The following is a 27,030-nucleotide window of genomic DNA, read 5'->3' as shown; positions in this document are numbered from 1 at the left end:
CATCACTTAATTGGATTAATTCATATACTGTCACCAATACTATAATCAGTTTAGTAGTAATCAACCCAGACTGCATGGTATTACGCATCTGGATTCCTCTGATCTAATTAGCAATCACATGTGAATTACTGATTAGCAAGTAATTAAAAATATCAACATCATATCCTTAAAGATCTATATATGGATATACATGTGAGAGACCGAAAACTAATGCTGCTTTCATTAGTTTGTGTTCATTTAATAAATATTATAATATAATACAAATGTCAATGAACACAGGAACGGATACAGGAATGAGAAATGCATAATTGACTTTTTATTTCCTCAAATGTGACATCTGTGTGTGCTGTAATCTTTACCGATGGAGCCTGGCAGCTGTGTGAGGGCGTTGTTGGACAGCAGCAGATCCTGCAGACTCTCACAGCCGGAGATTTGCTCGTCTACCATCTCCAGGTTGTTCTTGGACACATCCAGGTACACCAGCTGTTTGAGCATCCCCAGCATCTGGATAAAAAAAAAAAAAAGGGGACACACAATAAATACACAGACTCTTCACTGATATCTTATTATCCAGGGATTAGGCCGTTGTGTTGGTGGAACAGAGACACAGTGGATTAAAACAATCCACAAAACATCCTCAGCAGTGAGGCAAAGTAACTTGGCGAGAAGAATCCCAGACCCGATATCATCTCACGGCCTGTTGAATTATTACATTTAATTTAAAGTAAAAAACACACATTTTGTATTAAAGGAAAACAGTTGCTGTACTCAGTTTTGGTTTATATTCCTGACAGACTGCATATAAAAAAGGCCAGACTGTGATTACAGCCGATGCAGACGAAATAATGTTTTAATTATGACCCAGTTACAAACAAGCTGGTCATTCTTATGTAACACATTCCGACTATCACAACATCGTTATAAATGAGTTGTGTTCAAGGGACAGGATGACTTCACAGCTGCAGATTTCTGTAACTACTATTGTGACATCTGCAAACCCCCCAAAAACAAGTCTGCATTGTTTTCTGTGGAAACTGTCTGGTGTTCACCAGGCAAGAGAATCTTTTCTAAACTGCGGCTCCTTCGCTGCTGTATTTTCAAAGAGCTCAAAGTCTGATGCAAACTGACTGCCGTTTATTTTGATGCAGATTTAAGCAGACACGCAGAGACTGAAAATCAAGGGGAATAATCTCTAGGTGATGTTCTGGGGCACAGCAGCTTCTCAAAATATGTCTCGGATTGCCTGTAAATTATACCCCAGGTAAGAACGTCAGTCTGTTCCCGTCTATCCACAGCTCCTTGATTCCAGTCAGCTGCTCCAACACCTCAGGCTGCAGATGCAAAGAGCAGAAAGGAGGTTAAAAGTTATGGATGTGTGTATACGAGTGTTTAAGAGAGTGTGTGTGTGTGTGACAGGATGAAGAGCTTAACTCGTAAACAAGCTCAAAATAAATCACACGGCCAGTTATTCATTCAGCTGTGGTTATTATGTATTAATGAACGCTGTCTTCCAGTGATACAAAAACAGGGCTTCAATTTCAGAAATGAAGGGGAAGGAAAGGGAAGAGACTAAAGGAAGGAGGCGGTGAGGTCACCGCCAGAAAGGTGCAGAGCCCTGGGCCGACTGACAGATACTCACCACTTCAGTGAACTCATTACTCCCCAGGTCCAGCCTCTCCAGCTGCGTGAGCTTCTGCATGCTTCTGTAGACACACGGGACAGACAGGGGAGAGAGATCTTAAACTCAACGGGAAAAATCAGCCAGGATCATAAGCAATGTGTACCTTTAAAATAAAAAAAAAGGAAGCCAAAAGAAAATCTGTCAATTTCCAGGTTATGTTTTGGACAGCGTGCATGCTCTGCCTTTGCTCTTTTCACTGAATAATGCCGCGAGAAAATAAATACCGTTAACCGCTCAGGCGTGACAGAAATATGCTTTAAATAATGGAAAATGTGACGTATGCGAGCCCTAAGCCTCGCTGCAGAGCTTTCTCTCCACATTCAGGTCACAGTCTCACATTCTCTGCTACACTGTAAACACGCAGATAAAAACCAGGACTGTTCTGCTGCTGATGCACTTCACTATATTTAGCTGATTGCCAGTGACAGAAAATTAGGGGAGAAATATTCGTATAAAAAGGTTTTATTTTGCAAGTGTCACTCCATTCCACAAAATACTGACAAGACGCCTTTTAGGGCATTTAACCTTTAAACGGCAGCATCGTATAGTAGCAACCACAGAATATACTAAATATATTTTAAACTGATATACTATATGGGCCGAACTATTCATAAAAACACAATCGGGTTAATAGTTTCAATTGCATAATTCTGGCATGATGAAGAATTGCGAAACACATATCAACCCGAGGCAAGATAAGGACGACAAAGAGCGGTTTCAAATCTGACATTTCCTGAGAGTGAATCGCAAAAAACCAAAGCAAGAGACTGTGACTGGAGATGAAATGGAGACGTACAGAGTTGTGTTTGGGAACAGACACAATGATCCGTTTCACAACAGGGATGAACTGTTTCCTTAAAGTGAGACCCGGCACAGGAATGGAGAGAGCAGAGGCCCACCGACTCTACAGCGGACTGGAGTCTGTTTTCTTTCTAGGTGCTCCTCATAAAACGAGAACGTAAGACAGACGGCACAAATTATAAAAGATGATTTAAGCGGCTTGGTGATTTTTCTAATACTTGGTGCAATATGAAAGCATCAATCATGTTTATGTACTTCGCCATTAGCCAGCTTTATCCCATTCTTCCATCAAAAGCTGGCAAGAACACCAGAGGACCCCCCCCCCCCATGTGAGCTGAAAGGGGGTAAGAATGAGCTGTGCTGGCTCATCTAGAGAGTGATAAAAGAAACAAAAAAACACATTTATGGCCCCAAGTTGTGAGCAACGCAGCACCGTTCTTTAGAATACAGGAAATCATTTGGTTAATGCATGTGCTTGGTGGGAGAAAAGAGGCTGCATATTCTATGCGAGAGCTCTGCAAAGACGTCAACTGCGCCGCCTTTGTGCACGCACACATTTGTTTACATCTCTGAAATGCTTGCGTGTTGCTCTGGCGACGTTCCCGATCATTAGTCCTTTCCTTTGTCAGGGCTCCAGCCTTTAACAGGTCTGGCCTCTGTCACGTAAACACGGCGAGCAGAGAGGATCCGCTCCGGGCTGCAGCGCTGCACTTTATGCACCAGCTGGCCCGTCAGTTGGTCAGTGACAAATAAGAAAAGGGAAAGTGAGTGAGATAACAAAGGAAACTCGGCCGGATGGAGGAAGGATGTAAAAAGGAAAATAGGGAAATACAGGTTTTTTCTCAGAAATTGTGAAGGGCATGAAATGAAATGATACGGCGAGTGACGCACGAGAGGAGACAGAAAGAGAGCGTAACTTCCCATCACAATCACCTGGAGCTTTCTCGAATATCCGTGGGACATTTCGTCTCCCAGCGGCACGGTAACCTTCTCAAGAGGTGAAATAACCCTCACCACTGTCTCAGTGGAGGATTATAAAACCTGCCACAGCAAGCAGCCAAGCAAAGGGGGCCCTTATGTAACGCCGTAACATTCAATGCTACCGTTGGAGGTACGGGGGGGCGAATCTTCGGTTAAGAACGGAGGACACAGCAGACACATTGCAGAGGTTGTGAGAGGAAGGAGACAGTGAGGAAGCAAGGGTAAAAATAAATAAAAAGACCTTGAAACAGGTCATGACACAGACATGACTCTTGCAGTGACACTGCTCCACTATTTAGTCAATAAAATGAACACGAAATGTTTGATGTTTGGCAAACGTGAAGTAAAAAAAAGACTTACTTTGGCAACATCTTTAACTGGTTCTCCCTCAGCTCCAAGATCTGTAGTTTAGTCAACCTGCAACCAAGTAGAGAGCCAATGACATCATCGTTAAGTACTACAATACTTTTTTATATTATACTATCTAACATCTTCATACTGTAGTAACCTTTATTTACCTTAATTACGTAGTACTAAAATAGGCTGATCGTACAGAAAGCAAAAGTACGTTCAAGAGGAAAAGTGTGTTTTAAAAAGGAAAGCAGCATCAGTGAGAGGAAATGTTGAGCAACTCACACCACATGTTTAGTGTCATCAGAAAGCTCAACACTAACGTTTGTGTAAACTACAAACAATTAGAGCATGACTGATCCTCCTGGTATGATCAAACAATCATGTCTTAAGATAAAACAAAAGAATAAGTCTCATCATTAAGAATCGGAATCTGGACACTTTATACTAAATCAAGTAATCAAAACAACAACAACGAGAATACAACAGAGAAAGGTGTCTGTTTTTTTTTAAATCCCAGGCGTTATTTCACAGCCAAAAAGCCTGTTAAACGGGTTTTCTTGGGCAGTTTGGGGCGGCAGAAACAAGTTGTGCAGACAACACTGACGTCACCTTTTAAGTTGTTAGTGAACAGGCTGGTTGCTTATTTACACCTCGAGCAGTTACTTAGCAACATTATTATTAATGTGGAGTTTCTGGTGATCACTGGATGACTGTAAGTCCAATACTCCTTCTCTTTTAGCTCAGATTTAGGTCTCTACCAACTCCTGAGGGAAATATCTGTCTCTTTAGCTCTTTGTCTCTTTAGCTGCCAAAGACTCGCGCTATTCATGTCTGTCTGTCGTTTGGTGCCGAGCAGGTGGTGTTTTTCGATGAAAACAGCTGCCTGTGCGATGCTATGAGAGCTATACAATGGATAGCTAAACAATTCTCTGTAGGTTCATCACGACGTGCATCCCCTTCACATCGTCTCATTCTGTTTTCACGATGTCATTCGATAGACAAAGCATACATTTAACACCACAGTGTACAGTTTGTGTTTGAGTTGATCCGGATCCAATCCGTGAGCACACACTGACCTGCCAAAACTGGCTGGTAAGAACTCCAGAAAGGCATCGTTCAGGTAGAGCTGCGTCAGACTCAGGAGCTGGGTGAAACCATCTGGGAGCCTGACAAAGAACACACACAGGAACAGGAATCTCATCACTCACTCAAAGCTGCTGCGATGCCAGAACGTACTCCACATGGAACCAAAATGGAGCTAATTAAGGCAGTTTCTCCAGGCTGGGCAGTACTCACTTGGATATGGGATTCACACTGGCTTCTACGATAGTTAGGACTTTGCAATTCTTGATGTTTTCCGGAAACTCCTGGATACCTGGAGAGAAACAGCAAAACAACCGCTCACCAACGATTCAACATCTACATTTTATTACCACTGACACCAAACAAATGAGGGATTTCTCGCGTCTAGCAGGGGAAGCTTTGTGAATGTCAAACACAGGTGGATTGTGAGTACGGTGATGATCGCGAGCACAAGCAGGAAGCCTCTCTGTCTGAATTGTGGGCGCTGAAGATACATTAAGAGTGTCTCTGCTGCACCTTTCCTCTCTAAACAACCACAGAGACGAGCGCTCGAGGTGACATAATGAAAGAGCAGGACAGGAAGACGAAGCGATAGTCTGCAAGTTCTCATGAAACAATCCGCCGAGTGTGAACTGCTCGAATGGGGACGTGACCCAGTCTAAAGGATTATTTCAACCCACTTTGTTTTGTGTCCACAACACTTAGCGCAGAGTGCTTTGTGAAGAAGGTTAAGCTACTTTTAACGTCAACACGGCACACTCTGGTTCATGAAACCACCACCACATCCTTCAGCCTTTGTTTAAGCTAGTCTGTCTCCGCACTCATTCATTTCTATTAGTCCTTTTCTGTTCTTGTTATCTTCAAGGCTATACAGTGATGATGATCAACCGTCTCATGCAGTAGCCTGCAGTGAGCTTAACATCCACGACATCAGACAGCGATGCTAATGTTAAAATACTGACATGTTTGAAGCAAAACACTTTGTGGGGAATATGCAACAGGATGTCAGGAAACTACTGACATGTTCTTTCTTAAATAGCACAGTCGCCTGATGAGCTGAGGCATTAGAACAGAGTAATGTCACGCCTTCAGACACTTTAGTCTGCGGTCCTTTCTTCTTCTAAATAAGTAACATTGACGGAGGAAAGTTTTCATCAAACAGGCAGAATTGAAAGGACATCGAGAACAAAGCGCTGCCTCGTATTCAACAGCGTGAGAGTTTATCTTCAAAAGGTGGTAAATGTCGCACTTTGCAAATGTTGTCACTTCCCGCTCTGTTAAACCACTGACGAGATGCTTTGAGTTGAGCACCTGGTGCAGATTTCCTCCGTTTGTGTGAGGGCCGGCCTTAAGGAGCTTCATCTAGCTCTGTTCGGTCTCTGATACTACTTGCGCTATGAAGACAGTGTCTAGTATACTGCAGGTCTGGGCTCGTCCACTTCCTTTATCAATCCCGTAAGAGCCACGTAGTCTGGTGACGTGGTTATTGAAACAAGATGTGGCATTTTACCTCAGAATCTCTCGGTATCGTTTATGTAACAGGTTCCTCTTGTTCACTGATCGATGTCGGTTGTAGGACAGTTAGACATTTGAACCTCACAGGTCGCTGAACTCGTGGCCGTGGTCAGTTTTCAGGTTTCAGAAACCTGATCTGATGCCGCAGGTTTACGTGACTCGTTAAACGCTGCCAATCAGAAAATACCTCCAACCTAAAGGCATACAGGGAGGTGGTTTTGCTTACTGTTTTTGCTGACGTCAAGCTCCCTGAGATTGATGAGGTTTGCGATGGCTGCCGGCAACACCGTCACGTCATTATCTGGAATGCTCAGTCGGTGGAGTAACTGGCAGTTAAACAGTTGCTGTTAGAGAGAGAGAGAGAGAGAGAGAGAGAGAGAGAGAGAGAGAGAACGTCTTGTTTTTTTTTAAATCAAAAAGCACATGGTTGACCAAGAATACACAGTACATTAGATGTGTAAATGTCCTGATTGTCTTAAAAGTTCAACTGCGTCACTCAAAGTTGTCTAAACGAATATGAATGACGTAAAGTGTCCACAATGCAAGCTTTTCACAAGACATGAACTAGTTAGGCACGCAGCAAGTCAACATTTGGTGTCCTCGTGCGTAATGCTGTGGAGTTAAAGGGTTTTATCAGTTGTAGACGGCGTTCACAGAGAGACACAAAGTTTCTATACATCGGTGCGAGCGCCTTACTTTAGGCAGCTCCTCGATCTGGTTGGCATCGAGGAAGAGTTCCTGCAGGGTCTTCTCAAAGCTAAAGATCTCCTTAGGAACCGTCTCCAGGCTGCAGTGGGAGTAGTCCAGCGATGTCACCGCCTCCTCCTCACCCCGCAAGCAGCGGCATGGCACCAGGCGAACAAACAAGCTCCGCTTGGACATCCTCAGGCACTAGAGAGGGGAAACAGAGAGACATGTAACGGGAGGAGAGGATGAGGAGGAGCGGTCGGCATACGTCTAGGGCCGCTTTTAAACTTCAGCTTTGAGTCTCGCCTACGTGTGTGACATTGTAAGTACAGTGTAAACATAAACGCACATGCTGAGCCGAACCATGAACATTCGACTGCAGAGTCAACAACATCAAGAAGGCCAGGATGGGTTAGGGTTGGCATGTGTCATCTCTCTTAATAATCGGACACAAATACTTGAAAAGGGGATCTGATCAAATAGCCAGACGGTTGGTGTGAACACATCCCCAAAAACCTCAGGTCCTTCTTTAAAAAAGGAAATTTCGGTGTTGGTCAACCTGGGTCATAGTCTGCTGTTTTTGTCTATCACTCATAATACGATTTCACATACACGCTCTATTGCAGAGATACTTGGAGGGATTAGTGACACCGATTTGTGGCTCGTTACTCTACAACACCGTCCCGTTCGTTTCAACAGTTCCTGTACAGGGACTTCCTGGGGGCTACTTTCTGTGTTTAAGGGGTTGACTTCTAATAAATTTAAGTTTGCTAGAAAGCTGTCGGAGGCAGGCGCTCCTTCCCCCGATCGACTCTGTTCTCGCTGAAGTCTGCGTCTCCCAAATCTCTGCAATGCAGGAGGTGAGTGAATCTTCATAAATCGACAGAAATATGTGAAGAACACCCAGGTTGACAAAAACTGGAATGTCTCTTTAACATGGCTTTCCAATAGTATGTGTAAAAGCTCTTCAGTGCACAGAGGCACTTCTGTAGGAGGACCTTTCAACACACTCCATCCTATTACTCCCTCCAAAGAATTGTGCTTCCAATGTGTTCTGAAATTTGCATATAGATTACAGCTGATCACTGACACCACTCAGTGAACGAGTGCCCATCACAATTTGGTTGAAAAATAATGAATAACACTCATACGAAATGTACTTCCTGTTTTTCCAAAAAGGTTCCACTATAAAGAAATAACACCCCAGAGAAGCCCGACATGTTGGAAGTTTTTTCTGATTCTCATTTCTGTTTTTCTTGTGGGAAAACTTGATTTCATTAAATCTCCGCAGGTAGACGAATGGAGAAGCTGCTCATAATCGTGGGTGTGCTGCATCCTCATTCGGGTTAAAGCAGAGGATAGAAATGCAAAATAAAGTACGCCGCGAATCAGTCATCTTTTTCGGAAATCCCTGTCCTTGACTGGTTTCATCCAAAACTCTGTCTACTGCAAAATAAAGACGTAAGAAAAGCCAGAAAATCCTTTCAGCTATCAATCGTGTTGGGAGCCTAAGGGGATGAGGGGAGGGGGGGGGGTTGTCCTTTCAACTCGCTACAGGGATGTATGTTTGATTTTTATAGCGAGAGGTTTTCACAGAGTACAGTATACACTACGGAATGTGTTCTGGTCAAAAGAGGCTTTGTTCCTCGGAGCATGTGGAGAATGTGACTGTGACTGTTCCCCCCCCCCCCCCCGTCTTAATCTGAGCGCCGCCGCAGCACATAATCTCGGAGTCCTTCGCTCGCTGTGTATCCCGACTGTCTAACTGAGCTGGAAAATTGTGATAGCCTCGACCTACACTGTTGGTGCAGACTGTGTGGGTGTGACCACATGTTTGCGTTAGAGGTTGCTACAAGGAATTATGCAAGTCAGTATGTTCTCTGACATTTGGTTCACTGAATACAGTCCGTTGTTATCGGACGTGTGCGCAGAGGTGCCTTTTCTGGACAGTGCAAAGACAATATTCAGAGCTACTGAACATCTCATCCAATAGCCCACCTTGGCATTAGTTATGACAACTTTCAAATCTGTCCAAAGTTTTCTGAAAGGAGGACCGGTCAGCCATCCCAACATTCCCAACTCATTAAAAATGGGTGCATGTGTGCACACGCCCACACTCCCATGAGGCATGCACAACCAAGAGGCCGTCAGCCTCCCACACACATTTTGCTACAGCAGCAGGCAGCTCATGTATAAATACTCAGAGTAATCTGGTCTATCACCAGAGGGGATGACAGAGGGCCTGGCTCCATTCACCCCGAGAAACATAGCGCCGAGCATATGGATGACGCATGCTGGAGTGGGAGGAGAGGGAGGACTGGGAGAAAAAGGGAGTGTGATGTGGGTTAACGGAGAAGAAAGAGGGGTAGGGGTGGGTTATTGAGAGTTATGCAAGAAAAAGGAGCAGATAAAGTGTCATGAGAAAAGTTAAGAGGAGAGACGTATAAAGCAGCGAGAGCCCATCAAGGAAGAGGAGACTGGATGCGGCGAACATGTTAAAGCTGGTTAGTTAATCTCCCTTTAAGGATGGCTTCTAAATGACTTCATCTAATAATGTTAAATGACCAGAAAATCGTAATGTTGGCAGAGAAAGACTCAGAGTCTGTAGACGCACTGGCGCCTCTGCCAGGCTTTCCTCTCAGTGACAATGCTAATGTTTGGCGGTTATGTTTACCATCTTCATTCAGCGTGCAATCGTTTGCAATTAGCACTAATGGAAGTGTTACGGAAGTAACTTACGGATGTTACGTTCTCTTGGTCATTAACCAGTATTGTATTGGTTATCAGGTTTTAAACGATACATTTGGCGATACTATATTTTTCTTATTGTCAACAAATCTAAAGACTCAAACCAACAACGAGGTGATCCTACTAACAAGCATCGTCTGAGAACCTCTATTCTGATTCAGCTTATTTTCTCCGTGTCATAGAGCTCCCTTGTTTTCCAAAAATGAGCCAATCGATGATTCACACTATTGCTTTGGGTGACACATCTTCATCACCATGAACATGGGACACTGGTTATTGTGAGTCGATAAAAACTCACTAGAGCACCAAGTGTGCGGTACTCACTCCGATGCTGAAATAGTCCCTTTAACTATTAGTACAGAGCCCAGCTGTTTGAGGAAGTGAGACGATCTAAAACAGTTTCTTTTGGTCTTTTCGGGGGCTTTATTTTTAACAATAACAAACATACAGAACCTCGTGCGCCTCATTCTTTATGAACACAACTATCTTGCACAACGTCATCTACGCACCAAGTAAACCAGCCTGACTGGAGAGCAACAGGACACTTTGAATGATAACCTTGTGATTCAGGTACAGCTACAATCCTCCGAAATAACCTTTACAGGAGGAAGTGACGCTACTCCAATCAGGTTTGTCATACCAGGCAGGCATGCAAATCTTTGTTTTCTAAACAATGCATAATGCCTCTGAACATTTGCATGATGCACGACACACGTGCAAGTGTGTATTCACAGCTGCAGAGCTCTCCCATACGCTGCACCACTGTTGGTGAACATCTTAGTCCAACCTACTTAATGCTTCTGTACCCTTTTGTGCTATGAAAGTATTGTGTTTACTGTATTTTATAGAATACAGAGAATGTGAAATGGGCTGGATAACTGTGGCACTGTGCGCCCCCCCCCCAAGAGTAATCTGGAAGGCAGCCCACTAATGAGACTCGCACAGCCTTCAACATAGATAGGCTTATCCACTGACCTACATGTTATTGGAATGATGACTGCCTTCACTCACCCAGCTTTAGTCCATCAAGAGCATTTGACTTTTGTTCTAAAAAAGTTCAAGACATGCAGTAGAGATTTCCAGACATGTTAAGCTCTTGGCTGAGACTCTTTCTTTCTTAGCCTACTTATTTAAGCGGCACATTTACTTAAACCAGTGTGCTAGTAACAGCTCGGCCCGACCGCCGTGAAATTGTGAAAAAGCCTAAAAAAGAAAGCTGTATTTATTCAGACATTTTCTAAATGTGTGAACGGTGGGACATGTGATTCAGACGCCTGGCAACGATCCTTGTGGCTCCCTCTGTGTAACAGTGAATGAGAGAGTCCAGAGGGCAGGCCGGGCACAGATTCCCACTTTGTTCTCCCAGTCAGAGCCAGGAAACCACTTCTCTGTCACAGCCTCTCTCTCCCGGTAACTTAAGTGCCTCCTGGGTCATTGCTGTTGTTATAGAGACTGCGGGGTCAAGGGTGGGTGAGTGCAGCTCTCCGAACCCCCCCAGAGTCATGCACAAAACAGCTGAGCCTGCTCAAACCTCCATGTAGAAAGATAATCGACTGATGAACTACAGGAGGAGCTGTGCAGAGGGCTCTACACAAGGTGGTCAGGTGGGCAAAGTGAGAGTGAGTTCTGAAAGAGACAGACGGAGATTGAGATGCGTTTCCTGGAGGTTCATCGAGTCCTTCAACAGTGTTTGTATTGTTCAGATAACTGCAGCCTGCTTATAATATCGAATCTAATATGAAACTTTAGCGAACATTCTGTTTGTTTAACTGAGAGGAAACGATCAGAATGAGACTAAATGCATTCATTTAGTCTCATTCATAAAGTATTTAACATGCGTTTTCAACAAAAGATGCATTGAACAAAGTTCTTACTTATCAAACGGATCTCTCTTTGAAACGGCTGGTTCATCTATTCAAGAAAATACAAAGCGACGCAGAACAAAAATGATTTTGCGCACAAATTGTCTCTTCTCACGATTGATAGCCGGCAGCTTCTAATGCACCTCTGCTTCAAAAATATCTATTCCAATTAATATTTAGTCTTTTGTGTTGTTCAGAGCCCAAAACCAGCCAGTGGAGCTATGAGAAGACGAGAAATATTAATAATGAAAAAGGTACTAAAAGGGGATATGTATTTAAAATGGGCTCGTTGGGTATTGTTGAACCCTGTTGTGTCTGTGTGTGTGTGCGTGTGTGTGTGTTAAGCGGAAACAAAAGTGCAGCATTTGACAGAAGCGAGCAGCTTGTGTTATTTATAGCGAATAGTACTCGTCTGGTTGGCAGAATGTGATTAGTCCGGGCTAGCTCTCGCCTTATGAAAGGAGCTTTTGATCCAGATTGCAGTGGACTGTTACAGGATTGCTGGGCCACAGCTGAAATAATATATTAGAGATTATAGCAACAAAAACAATGGAGGGGGAAAAAAAACCCAACAACAGCACATAACAGCATGCAGAGCCCGTGGGATACACTTGAGCTGCCTCCGTCTGTGAAGGAAGAGGAAAGAAACAAGTCACTTCCTCAATGCGGCGCCGAGTGCCAGCGGGGCCACAGGCTCCTTCTCAAGCTTCCTATAATGCAGCTTTAACTCTTCTCACGTGGGATCATGTCCTTTACCATGGAGATGGGCTAAATTATTCACAACCCGGTGCAGAAAGAAAACTTTCATCCCAGTAGGACTCTCGCTGTAGCAGTTTTCTGGGTAAACACATCATCAAACGTTAAGTTGCACAATCTTTAAGCGGCGTATTACACAATACGACGTCTGTATATTCAGCCATGTTTAGATACTATGTTTTGTTTATTTACTTGCATGATCATTTGATTTGGCATCTCAGTGAATACAAACATACAACAGTGCAGAATGAATAAGCAGGTGTTGTAGTTATATTATCCCTAAACTGTAGCTACTAAAGTTATATTTATTAATGTCTAACTTCAATTACAGTTGATAAAAAATAGATGTGTAGCGGTGGTGGAGCGCAGAGTACTAACGGTCCCTTGTGAGGTCTTTCCCCTGGGCGCCTCATTAACAGCATCACATCCAACTGCAACCGGCACAACAGGAGAACTGCTGCTTCTCAATAATGCAGCGGCATATTGAGTTAAGAGGACAACAGTTGAACCACTGACTAAGACACACACAGCCGTGTGTCTCCAGCCTCCGTACTCTCAAACCAAGCAGTCACGAGCAGAGCTCAGACCCACAGCCACGTCTTCTTCCTTATTTTACCACCGCAGGCGTCCGATATGATATTTAGACCGTGAACGTTTGACACGTCTCCATAATCTGCCTTTACAGGGAGATCGGTAGTATCGTGCACGTTCTATAAGCTGCAGGTCTGAGTCTCCTTCACATATAGTGGTGAGGGCTGCCGCTCAATGATAAGCGCAGCAGCTACATAAAAATCTCCCAAAATGCAATTAGGCCCCCATCTCTACTTTAAGCAGGAGTGAGCACTGCGCCGGTGCTTTAAATGCTATTTTGTTTATCAGCAACAGGTCGTGTGGCAACGTTGGAGGCAGTTTGACCTTTAATTTTCCATGCAGTTAACACATTCAGGATCTAGTTTTCAATGAAAACTTTTGGGAAAGTAGCGGATACATGTTGAAAGTGTTCAATTAGAGAATGAAACCAACATAATAAAGAATCACAACAAGATCCTGCCTGACAATAACCGTGATATTTCCCCCATATCGCCCACCCCCAGCTGGTGGTTAACATGCTGGCATCCCCTCCAAAGCAGGGCTTGATAACTAAACACAGGAAGCGATCCATGTATATTGTGACAAAAAGCGACGGCTGGTATTACAGCTGAAATAGAAAGACGGCCGTGTTGTTCAGGATCCGTCGCGGGGGACATGCAGCTCAGTGGAACCTGAAGTTCCAGTTTCACCCTCCCTCTGGTTTTGGTTCTCACCAGAGCTCTTAGGTCTCAGTGGTCTTGCGTGACTCCAGAAAACAAAACCATGATTGTTTTCTTTGAATTGGTTGTGAAATGAGGGTCAGTAATCTGATCTGTGACAAAGACAGAGTGCCCTTTTACAGCATCTGCCCAATTTTCTACTGTGAGCACACTGGCTGTGACAGACTGAACGCACCATGAAAACAAGATTCGGATCTATTCAAACATTTACATGCAACCTAAATAAATCCATTTATACCACAATATGTTTCAGTATGACTTTGCTATTCATCTATTTTAAAATGTTGTAGTTACACAACGAGCAGATCATGAAGTACAACATATTGCTGAGCAGGAGGAAATGCTTGAAATAAAAACTAATTCTCAGTATCCACAGAGGAAGAGAATATGTGCTCAGTGAAGCCACCGTCTGTTTCACCATCAGCTACAATACCCTGCATTGACCGTAAACACACTGTTTATGGATGCAGTCCTCCCACACACACACAATGACGCACAGCTACATACCTATGTCGTAAAACTCTTCTCCCTTAATTAAAATGACAGCTGTACAAACTGGAATATCAGTAAACAACTATATACACATATAATGTACTGAGGTGAATGTTTACGTTGACATGTGTAACATTAATGTTATTGAAAAAAGTAGCACAAGCTATTAAAACACACTGGTGATATTCCCAAATTCATCTCGCCATCACATCTAATTGACACCAACTTGCATTTTATTCTCTCTTTACTTTCTGCACACTCAGCCGGGCTCGCGGTGCAGATATTCGGAATCCATGCGATTCCCTTTGAGATGACTTCATCGTAATTACCCTAATGAATAATTCCCACGTTATTTTCTTGAGATGGGCCTTGGGCAAATGGATGCAGTCCCGTTTCCACTTCGTTTGTTCTGGTCTTCACAACTCTCAGGTTATGGAGAAGTCATGGATCCCCCGGAGAGGGACGGAGGAGGCACAAGGCGGTCCACTTCCAAAAGGTTAAGTCCTCTCCACCGCGCTACGAGGTGATTCATACGCATGTTCATCTTCTGAGCTTTCATGCACACTGGTGACAGTAAAATGTCACTATGTCGAAAATATGTAGAGCAGCCCTGGCATTTCTGCACCGCACTGTATCGTCAGATTAATGCAGGCACGGTGAATTGAGTCCTAAATGAGCATTTGCAGGTCAAATATTATGCTCGGTTTCATGATCAGAACTACAACCACAGCCTTCTGCGGACTACCTTGTTGCGTCTCTGAAAGCCACTTCCTGGCAACACGAAGACTGACGACAATTCTGCTGAGACGTGCAACAACAGGGTATCCTGTGAGACACGCTCACCACTGACTGTCAATTCCACCGCCGGTTCAAAGAAGGTGAAGGAAAAATAATGTTACGCTTTCATCCCAGAAACAACATGTTCAGCTGAGGTTCTCTCTCTTTGCAAAGTCTTTGTTTTTTTTTTTACCTGCAGGTAAAGTCACAGTTCAAATATGTGTTTATTCCTGAGCCACAGTTGCAGAGAAGCCCTTTAAATGTGTGTGGCATTGTGAAGTGAATGTGGAGGAAGGCTAATTGGATCATTTCAGCCGATTGGTATTCCGTGTGAAGCCGAGGAAACACGTGTAGCCAGAGGCCTCGTTTATTGACGAGGTATAGCGGATATTAGTCGTCTGTGCTTCAAAGGCGCCGTGATGAATGAACTGGCTGCTTTATCAGCCGTGAGCTGGCGGCTTTCGTTGGCAAAGCTCTCTCTCTCTCTCTCTCTCTCTCTCTCTCTCTCTCTCTCTCTCTCTCTCTCTCTCTCTCTCTCTCTCTCTCTCTCTCTCTCTCTCTCTCTCTCTCTCTCTCTCTCTCTCTCTCTCTCTCTCTCTCTCTCTCTCTCTCTCTCTCTCTCTCTCTCTCTCTCTCTCTCTCTCTCTCTCTCTCTCTCTCTCTCTCTCTCTCTCTCTCTCTCTCTCTCTCTCTCCCATTTCTACACTGGTCGCAATGTTTGAGAGCTCTTTATGGACCCACAGAGTGCTACAAACCCACGGCAAAGACATCTATTCTGAAAACTCAATGTGACAAGCTGCAACAAGATGAACAGGTCCACTGCTGACCTGCAAGAAGGGTTTGCATAACTGTTTCTTCACTTTCCCCTCTCCTCTAAAAGGCGTAGAACATGGATTTGTTCAGATAGTTAGCTTCACGCAAACCATTTGGATGAGCTCCAAGCTTAAACGCTTGAAACACATCTAAATGATGATTTCAGCTATGATTTTTGTCCATACCATTTAAAAAAAATAAGTAAAAACTTCAATCAATACAATTAGGTCAGACGTCTTTCAGAGGAAAGGCTGGATTATTGGAGAGCAGTTCCTTCCTCATTAAAAGCTAACCAGGGCAAAGGAGGAGAGAGCCCTGCTGGTTATAAATAGCAGTCGGCCCAAACATCCCCCCTGCCGGTTAGGTCTTAATTAAATATGAGATCCAGTTAAATATGAGCCCATGAGATTCATTTCTGCAAAGAGGAGACCTGATCAATGACATTAGCCCTCATTAACAATGACACAATAACCATAAGGGTAAAGGAGGAGAGTCTATGTCGTAGCTTTCAGGTTATCTTTAAAGCTAAACACTAATCAAGAAAGGTAGAAAAGTTGCCGGCTTGATGTCACATGAAAATAAATATTTAGATACTTTAAAAAAAAGGTACAGTACAGCAACATTGGAGGGTTAAACTGATGCATTTACAAGTTTCTGTTGCCAAACTATCTTAATGCAAACAATACCCACGACTGACCATAACCCACCGCACTAATGCTACGTCAGCAGACAATAACAGCTCCTTGGCAACTTGCAAAAACAATGGAATGTCTTCCAGTCATGCTGCATATTATTAGGACGGAGTAAACCATGAGACGGCACAAATTAACAACAGCCATCTGTTTCAATTACATATCCACAATGACAGAAAGGAAGGGGGAAAAAAAAGTCTCCGTTTTGCACGACCGCCATTGCTTTTAGAAATCAAACTTCAATATTTGTTCAGAGTCTGGCTACGTCTCCTTAATGCAGAACTTCATTCATTCTACACTCAAACCACTCCCATGTGACACTTAGACGGTTACTTTATTTACCGTTTCGGTTTATTGTGAACCATGACATGAGAGAGAGGCAGCCGATCGGTGTTCACAGTGAACCAAGTGTGCAAATATGGATGTACGGTGTGTTCAAGTGTTACAGAACAACGTTGCTCGTCTCGTTTCCAACTCACAGAGCTCGGGAGGACCTGGAGGGCGATCTGCTCATGATCGAGGCTACTCGCACAGATGGCCAAGAATGGAAAGAATAAATCAGAGGAATGGATATAAAGCAAGCCAGACATAAAAAGAAATATTATAAAACCTATACAGCACACAGTGAAGGTGAATATCTTACTTTCGCTTTGCGTGGTACTCAATTATAGACAGGTCTTCTGAAATGTATTTGATTTAACATACATGTACATCGCTTTATACACCAACATATCTACTTAAAAAGCTCTCTCAGTGATCGCTATGGTTCAGAAGATGATGCTTCCCTGGTGGAAAGAGATACAGGACTTAGCATCAGACACAGCCGTTTGTCTGTTTGTCCATGTGAGCGAGAAAGACAGAGGGAGTGAGATGCTGTTTGCCAAGTCTCAATAAGCAGGTCAGACACATTCAGGTCAGAGCCATGAATCCATGCAGACAACTGCCACATTTTCCATGTTTGCCTGCTGGAGAATATGGAAATGGAGAATATTTCCCCAAATGTCTAGTTAAAGTCATACAGTCTGCTCATTAAATACCGTTTTAAAACGGTAAACAATGAAAAAGCAGAAAGCAATATGTTTTTAAAATAAGTCATCTTTCTCTGAAAATATATCATGTCAAAGAGAGAAATGGAGGAATCTCAACTTTAAAGAAAGATCTCGAATGCAACGGCAGTGCTGTGAATATTCCAGAAAAACACCAAAGCAGCAGCCAACGCTAAAAGCTCCTGGACGCTTTGAGACCGGCCTTGAAAGGTAAAAGTGCAGCTCCTTATAAACAGTTGAATCAGGAACAGTACGGCACGGAACAAATTGTCCTCGTCTGAGAATGAAAATAAAAAGACATAGTTCATCTTCATAGTGTGGACAAAAAGCGGATTTCCAATGAGAGATGCGCTCTGTAAACTGGTGTCACACACAATCAAATGAACTGTTAAATTAGGCCCCATGCACTAGTGATGGGCGATATGACGTCCACTGTATCCCTCCATTAACCGTGACCGCCTATCCTATTCGGGGTTGCAGGGTGGGGAGGGTTGCTGTTCAGTAGAAATTCTACGTGAGACGGTGAATACTTTCACACCTACGGGCAACTTAGAGTCAGCAATTAACCTGACGCGCATGTCTTTGGACTGTGGGAGGAAGCCGGAGAACCCAGTGAACCGCAGGGGATTTCTTTTTTTTGCGGTGATGGTATTATATCACTGCAACGCACAATTAAAAAGGCATACTTCACTTAAACACAATTCTACTAATATTAACTCTCGTGGCAATGTAAGGGAACATATTAAGAAAGACATATTTCTAAAAACAGATGTGTTTATTGGCTATAAATACAAATGAAAATGAGGTGTGTAGACCTACATGTGACGTAGTTCGAGTGTTAAATCTACTTCGTCCTGGTTTGTCTGCGCTAACCTAAAATGTCCGTGTTCACTCAACCAAAACGTGTGTGTGTGTGTGTGTGTGTGTGTGTGTCTATCACAGTAAAGGCCTTATTGCAAAATCCACATCGCCAAATGTGACACTGGTGACGGTGATAAAACCGGTATACCGCCCATCCCTACTAGCTAATGTGTGAATGAATGGTGGTCTGTATCGGTCCTTAAACTGTATTGATCACTGTGCTGAAAGTCTGTTTACATAGTGAAACCTTGTAATCATCATGTAGCAGCACATCAATAGATTTCTGCCCATGTAATTTGGTGTTAGCTTATTAAAAATAAAAATAAATCCATAAAAAAAGATTGTGGAAATTAGAGATTAGTATCGAGTGTAGTTGATGCAAAGCCTCCAGCAGTGCGAAAGTTATGCAAACAGAGCAGCTATGAGTTACAGGAGAAGCCAAGTAGTCAAACGAGTAAATGTGGAAGCAAACAGACAAAGACTCAAGCTTTTAAAGCCAAACCTGTTCCTGTCAGTAGTACCATAGAGAATGTGCTATCTGGAGGACCACCCTGTTATAAGTTCAGTACAGCAACATCAGTCTCAACCCCTGTCCTCTGCTGTTCCACAATAATTTGCTGAAGATATTTTTCGGTCTATTACACAACATTTGTTGGGGGTTAAAGGACGACATTTTGTATCAAATCGGCATTGAGTTTTTAACCGCATTGTACTCTTTTGTCAATGGGGCACGGTCTGAAATAACTATGAGGCTTCGGGAGGTATTTCTTCTTCACTCATTTAAGATGAAATCGGATGCTGATTGCACACAGAGCTAGTTTGTCAGGTGTATCACGTCACCAAGCCTCCGGGAGATCAGGGTGGGGCCCTCCTGTTGTTTCTTGTTAAGAGTTGTAGTCATGTTCGACATACATCACTTCCGTGAGACCAAAATTGGTTCAGACGCGTTTGCTTCAAGAGAAGGAAAATTAAATCTAAATCCAAAAAAACAAACGCCACAATAAAGAGATTTAGCCTCCGTCCCCTCATCGCTGATATCAGGACGCTGCGTGACATTAATGGGCTGCTTTACATACCTTGTCATTTAGGACTCAAGCGCCTGGATCCCAGTGGACGACTGATGATAGATCCAACCGCGACAATTTGCTTATCTAAGGAAAAAGGACAAAAAAGACAAAAGACAACACATAAAGCAAACAGTACAAACAACAACAAACCGGTTTGAAAATCATGAAGTCCTCTTGCACCTCAACTAGCAGAATACATTGTGGAATTATCGTGCAATAACTTATTAAAAGCTAATAGAGTTTAATAGATGGCAACTTTGACAACCTTCGATGGTGTTTTACGGCAGGTTTCCCTTCATTAGTGAGGAATAGAGCTGTGAATTGCATGCTAACATACAACGATAGACAACCACAATACCGTACATTGCCCAACTGATTAACTGTCCTGTGAAATGCCTTTAGATTTAAATTTGTTTTTATTATTCAAATGTAAAACAGACGTAAAGTGGCACAATAACATCACCAGACATAAATATGAAAAGTTCCAAAGTTGCAGAAGACTATCGTTGATTGCAATACATATTTTATTGATCATTTGTCTGATCCCTTGAGTGGTGATGGACGACTGCCAAAAATGGAAACCGGCTAATGGGATTAGATGAAGCTGCTGGAAGATATTTCTTTACATGTTCCATAGTGCACGTTAATTAGCACTCAGATTTAGGTCAGAAGAAGCTCGTTCTCTCCCTTCATGGTAAGTTACGCTCACTAGGGGTCTCGGCTTTGCAGCTAATGTTCAGTATGTTCGACAAAAAAAATGTGATTTGTCAGCAAATGCTTCCTGAACTACAAAGAGCTCTTGAATGCGGCTGGAATTTAACAAGTTTAGCAGATACTGAAATAGCGAAGCTCCGCCTAGTTAGTACTGCCTGAGGACACACACCACGCATGGATAGACACACATTAGGAATAAAATAATGATCCAGCTGTTTTCATGTTGCTACTAAAGACTGTACTGCTCCAGCATTAGAGCAACATGCGTTGTAATGCACAAAGAAAGCCGGCATAATCTCGCTTCTCCGGTCAGAGCGCCACACAATGCCGAGGATTGTCCGTGCATGTCTGCAGAAGTATTAGCTTTGCCAGTTGATCTGAGACAAACAGAGCCAGCTACAAAAGATAGGATCATCCCTCCACCATCCTCACCGAGCACAATAGAGCCACAGAGCAGGGAAGAGGGAGGGATCAAAAAACAGGCAGGAGAAAGAGGGGGAGCAAAAGAGAAATTTTGACTTATTCATCGGGTCTTTCAATCAGCTGCAAACACATTGGACTGCACTGACACCCATTAGTTTCTGCTCCACTTCCTCTCGGGCGCCTTTATCCTCATCTCATCTATTTGGGATACTGACTCTTGCCAAACAAAAGTTCCCTCCGCCACACACTGGAATAGTGCACGAATTTTCAAATTGGGGATGTGGGCAGTGGGGGAAGGGGCGCTGCAGTTACACCAACAGACTTCGCCTCCTTTGCAGCTACTTGCACTTTTATTCAGAGAGTCGCTGCTGCAGCCGTACTGTGAAACAACAGGAGGCGGGAGAAGGAAATCACCTGCAGCTTGTTTACGCTGCATCAATGAGGAAGTGACTCCAGAATGACATTCTTGTGCTTCTGCTTCAGGAATTCAATGAATTATAAATCAATAATTAACGTCTAAAAAGGCGTAGCTGATTTGCATTTTGTATTGATGGCAATGTGACGGTGCATCCAGCATCTAATCGACGTCACTGGGGTTAAAAATGGAGGATGAGAAAACGGTTACCTCTCGTTGATTTTATAAGCAAGCTAATGACTATACGTGCATGTTTGGCAGACAAATAGTGATCAGTGGCTATGTTCTTTTACGTGATCCTCAGTTATACATAAACACGTATAGCTGCCAACTCATACATTGACTGAGAAACTCTTTTTTTTTTTTTAATTAATGGGGAAAATAACTATATATATTGTAGCACATAAAAAAAGTCATCATGTTCACAGTCTCATAACATCTTTTGAAGTGGTGGATGTTGGATATCGTCTTGGCCGAAGTGGCGAGGAAGGTGCGAGGTGCATGCAATTTTAAAGGTTAGGAACAAAAGGTATTTTAAGCCCGTCGTATGTTCTGTAGAACCTTATAAAGAAGACGTCGAACAATAGTGGACTTCGAAAAAGGCCGATATAATGACGTTTGGAGCAGGAAAAAGCTGACCGCAGATTAATGGGGCGATATCAGGAGTTGATCACGTGCACGTTGATAGATATTCAGCAGAAGTGGCCCTGTAATGATCAGACATGGCCTTTAGCAGTGCTCGGCTCGCTCTTGTGGCTTACGAAACAATAACGTCCGTGCTTGCTATCTAAACATACAACATGGTCTCAGCAGAGCAGCGGCTAACTTCAGTCTAATGCACTGATAATAATTATGCCGTACTATAACCATGCTCATGATTTACGTCTCATATGGAGTTAACTTTCATTGAAATACATTACAGGTACACGTTGACTTCACGTGCAAACCTTTGTGTGACTGGTGGAGGCCATCGGCAGAGCAAACAACAGCTCATTTGTTTTGTGTGCTATGGTAATAATGTCATTAGTTTCCATTACTGGACCAGTTGCGTATCAGTAATTCCAGTTTATCTGTTCCTTGTCCGGGCCGGTCCGTTCCCCGTGTAGAACACTATAAACTCTAATCAGATTGGCTCCGTCTCAGACTGCTGTCAAACACTAAGACTGTTCCTCGCAGTTAAAAGGTGTGTTCGCTTAAAGACACCAGCACTGAAAGGAGATACTCGTGGAGCAAGGTGGGAACGGGTGAGACTCCAGCGCTAGACATAAACACATGTAAACAGAGCTATACTCAAAGTGCTGATGGTCACATGACGTCATAAGCAGGCAGTGGTGTGTTGGAGCCAGTGAACAAGGTGGTGACCAGCCTGTGCAGCCGGTTTGAATCACGGCACGCTGAAAGCCAAATATGGAGATTCTTTAGGGGCCAAAACCCACCAATTAGAGCCTGTGAACACGAGCCAGGTTTGATATCATTTCAGTTATAACGCTAAGCTAACAGCAAGCTGCTCACCTTTGGCACTAAATAAAAGCAGCTTGGGCGATCCTTTTACAAATGAACACAGGTGTGATTTTACCCAAAACACAATGAGTCAGCAAATTGGAGGTAGCCAGAGGACGCGTCCATATGTGGTCAAACACATCATGGACCGCACTGGAGGGACATTCGGATCATTTGTAGGACGTGTAAGCAGATGTCAACGTCATTTTTGTGCCAGACGATGACAAACGACCTGCTTTTTGGTCAACCTTGTACTTTTTGTAGCCAAACTATTTCCATAAAACTGACTAACCTAAAAAAATACCTTCCTTTTCTTGGCTGCATGTTCCTCTGCAGTGAACATGAATGAACATGAATATGGAAGAACCAGGTGGCTCTGAGCTCAATCACTGTCCCAAACCGTATAAAAGACTCTCAGTGCATTTATTCAGTGATATCATATCACTGAACTGGCTGCACATTGAGCATCCAATCAGATATATAAAGTCTGTTAGGAATACTGCTTACAGTGAGGATGACCACACTGACCCGGGATATTATACACGTCTTCTTTATGAGTTATAGATGTATCTACGGTGTGCTGAGGTATTGTTGGAGTTAAGCTCAGGCCACTTGTCGTGCGTCGGCGGCCTGAAGTCGATGCGTTGCCCGGCCTTCAGCGCATACGATCAAGTATGAAAGCAGCTCCATAGCAGAGATATTACGCATATCTGTAGCCGACATTACAACAGACCACTTCTTGCATGGGTTACTTTTCTTTCCTCTTTGGTAATTCAAAAGACTTTCAAAATTCTTCCATTACATAAATTCTTCTGCATTCTTCTTGTTTGGATATCAGTAATCAGCGAGACGGCATGAGGCAGAGACAGATGTTCTCCTAACTGGGTCACAGAAGCAGGAAAATCATTACGGAGAATCTGGATGCACAGATGTATGTTAAAACTGATAGAACCGCATGTCAAATACTATGCAAATGTACATTTCCCCACAAATACCACGTCGAAATACAGCACGATATGGCCCCTCCATCTGGTGTATGAAAGGCCTTCATTGCACTCACTATTCATTCAATATTGATATCTACAGTTGTGGAGATAATGTACCTGCTATTTGTTAAGCCAGCTTTAATAGTAAGTGGGCAACAGACCAAGAAAAAAAAAATCCATAGACATGGGTTTATATCGTCGACTGATTTGTCATAATGAAAAACAAAGTGGTGTTTAAATATTGCCACAGACCTTCACCAGGTCGTAAATCAAAATCTCCACAACACAAGTGTGTTGACTAAATACAATATAATAAAATAGAAATCAATCACGCTCTAAAAGTAGCTTCGTTTTTGAGGATCATGAGAAAGTAAATAGTGAAATAGTACCAAACAAACCCTTAATGTACCTTCAAGAACAGTGAGAACAAACCAGTCTCTTTAAAGGCCGACACATTTGGTATCGAGAGGTGTGTGTCCGTGCTTTTTATACAGCCTGAGGAAGGTCAATGCGACTGCAACGCTGTTATGAATTATAAATATCAGCTCGGGACATCCCTGGTCTGAATATAGCCTGCTCCAGATCAAGTTAGCCGTGCAGCTGAGTGTGATCCCATGCAATCATCAGGAGGCACATACAGAAAACCTTAGTGGGTCCTCGGAAAACAAACATCTTCACGAAAAGACGACAAAAAATACCTGCACACTGCCATCTTGTTCACAGTTCTTCCTTTGCTCCACACGGTCATGACTATGGTTTGACCAAAAATGGTCTTCCTCCTCCGGTGGCAGTCTAAACTCATGACCTTGCTTCAACACATGACCAAAACTCTAGTCACCGCCTGCAATCACATCATCCATTGTTTTGGACTCGGCTGCATGCTTTCACCTGCTTCAAGGAAACGCACAGCTATCAGCAGCCTCGGCAGAGATTCAGAGGGGTCATGGAAAAGCCGCAGCAAGGCTCTAAAGAAAAAAAACACCTCCTACCCAAACCGGTCAGAGCACATGCACAAACACGGCATTTTACCTAATAGCGCAAACAAAGATGTCGCGCCAGATCAAACACCGACACTGTGTGCAGAGCGCCAGCCTGTCACAGAAGTTGGCTTAGAATGCCACCACCGTGTTGAACCCTCTCTTTCTTGTAGCCGAACTGGAATGGATGTGAAACACGGCAGGAATGGAAGCGGCGAGCTCCCGTTTTCCTCTCGGTAACTTATAAAGCAGGAAGGTATCACTACATGGACCAGAAAAGGGCCAGTTGCCTTCACCACACCAGGCACAGGGCACTATCTTTAGCAATGAGGTGATAACGTTTCTATGGACCATTACGGTGTGGAGCAGAGGTGTCAAACATACAGCCCGAGGGCCAGACCGGCCCGCCAAAAGGGCCCGATCCGGCCCACTGGAGGACTATTCCTACTAGTTCACTGGGGGTCCTATGCTAGATACGCCATTATAGATCCCACCTGCTTACGTACAGGCTACATGACACAACTTTGTCCCACGTAAGCTTCTGTTCCTGCAGGAGCCGCCCGTGGGAAGTGTCTTTGTCCATGTCCACTTTACTGAGGAGTAAAGTGGACATGGACTGTTGGGTTTTCCAAGAAAAATGGACCCGTTCATATTTCTTCACAGAAGAAAGGAGGCCAGCGAACTTGGTGTGTTCACAGTACATTTCAGTACTCAGGGAATATAATATTATAAGACTCAACATTGCGAAAAATGTAAAGAACTTGCGAGAACAGAGAAGATAAATAAATAAAGAGTGGACAGGTTTGAGGAAACAGCCATCTGTTTTTTTTGGAGATTTTGTTATTTAGAGGTTATAATGCAATGGTTTTACTAGTCTGGTCCACTCAAGATCAAACTGTATGTGGCCCACGAACTAAAATGAGTTCCACACCACTGTTGCAGAGGTTTCTGGGTAGTTTGAAATGACAACAAAGGAGCCGCCGATGCCAAGAACTTTAAATAATTGAAATGAATTACTTGGGTGGACCTCCAACTGGCTTCATCAGAGTTATGTTGAAATTGGGCTAATAAGTTTGTCACAGTGTTTCCAGTAGAGCACACATGTCCCCAATCTCCACGATGACGCATTGCTCCACACATGTTGAGGATTTATTGTTGAGGTGGGGTTAATAGAAAACAAAACGCCCCGCTACAATTCACTGGTACAATAGATCCTCAAATTGTTCTGTCAATGGAGGAGCTTACAATGAGTGTAAGTGATCTTTATTATGCTCACTTGGAAAAAAATCCATTTCAGACCTGCACCAAACGATCATTTACACCATCGACTGTTCTGCAGATCATCTTTATGAATCATTTGGGCTATAAAAGTGCCACAAAATAGTGAAAATACACGTCACAGTTTTCTGAGGCCCAGGGTGTTAAAACCACTTGTTTTGGTCAACAGTCCAAAACCGAAAGATATTTAATTTACCATCACACATGACAATAAACAGCAGCAAGGATCAAGATCAAAATAGTTCAAGTTACCGACTTTAGGGACTCATTCTTTCAGCTCTGTAAGGATCATTAGCATAGAATATATAATTGAAAGTAAAATAAAACACATGCAACAGCTCGCTCTGTGTGCACCTGCTAACAGCTGCTTACACACAACAAAACCTAAGTCACACAACTTGCCAAACGTCTTTTAAAAAAAAGAACAAGAACAACAAAGAAACACGAATGCATTCGTCCATTCAAGACTATCGTAAGTTTGCTTCGGGAGAGATTTCATGCGACGATAGCTTAACTGTGCCATGTGTACACCGGCTCACAGGTTTCCTCACTATCTACACGCCATCAACTGCGGCAAGTCAACAATGCCACATGAGCATTTAGTGTTAACCCCACGTGTTCTTTATTCCACGTCAACAGCTTCGTTGTTGACACATTGCTCGAGCATTGTTTCGCTTTCTTTTTCAGCACAACTGTAGATTCAAGGCTAGACTTGCTGAACTTGGGAGAGAAAATGTGCACTTATATGGTCACACAAGCCGCACTGTGAAAGAAGATGTAGAAGAAAAAAAAAAGCTTCCCTATCGGATATAAAATGTCAAACGCACACAATGCGTTCAGCAGTCGTTCAGCACAAACACCGGGGATAGAAAAGGAAATTTGATACCAATTTTAAAAGGAATTCCGCCCTCTGACCGTCCTATGAAATCACACAGCCCCAACTCTGATATCCCATTGGCTCACAGTTCAGGATGATCACTCATAATATCCCTCTTCAACAGGAATTACATCACCTTTGACATACAGATACCACTTCATTCGGCTTTTAAAAGTGTTGCCTCAGAGGAAGACCAGGCTGAGTTTAGAGCCGTTTGAGGCTTGTTCAGGAAAACATGGTTTTAACCTGGTTGACCATTACAATGCCTAATCCGTCTAGAGTGTTATTTCTCAGACTCAAAGAATGATTTAGAGATATGGGGAAAACAAACATC

The 27,030-nt window shown here is 43.3% G+C and overlaps 1 protein-coding gene across 3 annotated transcripts in view; it reads right to left on the bottom strand.

Annotated features, from left to right (window-relative positions):
- Positions 1 to 27,030, bottom strand: part of erbin (erbb2 interacting protein) — a 44,639-nt gene that overhangs the window by 15,619 nt on the left and 1,990 nt on the right. For 2 of the 3 annotated variants that reach the window (XM_076083411.1, XM_076083438.1), the window contains exons 2-11: positions 19,536 to 19,610; positions 11,382 to 11,476; positions 7,112 to 7,306; positions 6,642 to 6,759; positions 5,114 to 5,192; positions 4,894 to 4,983; positions 3,824 to 3,880; positions 1,640 to 1,703; positions 1,257 to 1,331; positions 360 to 504 (exon numbers count right to left, since the gene is read on the bottom strand). In XM_076083411.1, coding sequence (XP_075939526.1) covers positions 360 to 504; positions 1,257 to 1,331; positions 1,640 to 1,703; positions 3,824 to 3,880; positions 4,894 to 4,983; positions 5,114 to 5,192; positions 6,642 to 6,759; positions 7,112 to 7,306; positions 11,382 to 11,387 — 829 coding nt within the window. In that variant the 5' untranslated portion in view covers positions 11,388 to 11,476; positions 19,536 to 19,610. The remainder of the gene's footprint in view (positions 1 to 359; positions 505 to 1,256; positions 1,332 to 1,639; positions 1,704 to 3,823; positions 3,881 to 4,893; positions 4,984 to 5,113; positions 5,193 to 6,641; positions 6,760 to 7,111; positions 7,307 to 11,381; positions 11,477 to 19,535; positions 19,611 to 27,030) is intronic. The other variant, XM_076083432.1, reaches the window with a different exon arrangement.

This window comes from Anarhichas minor, unplaced genomic scaffold, assembly GCF_050575085.1.
Source record: "Anarhichas minor isolate MPS153535 unplaced genomic scaffold, ASM5057508v1 ptg000002l, whole genome shotgun sequence".
NCBI lineage: Eukaryota > Metazoa > Chordata > Actinopteri > Perciformes > Anarhichadidae > Anarhichas > Anarhichas minor.
Note: the sequence above shows the minus strand (reverse complement) of the source record. Positions and strands in the feature narration are given on the sequence as shown.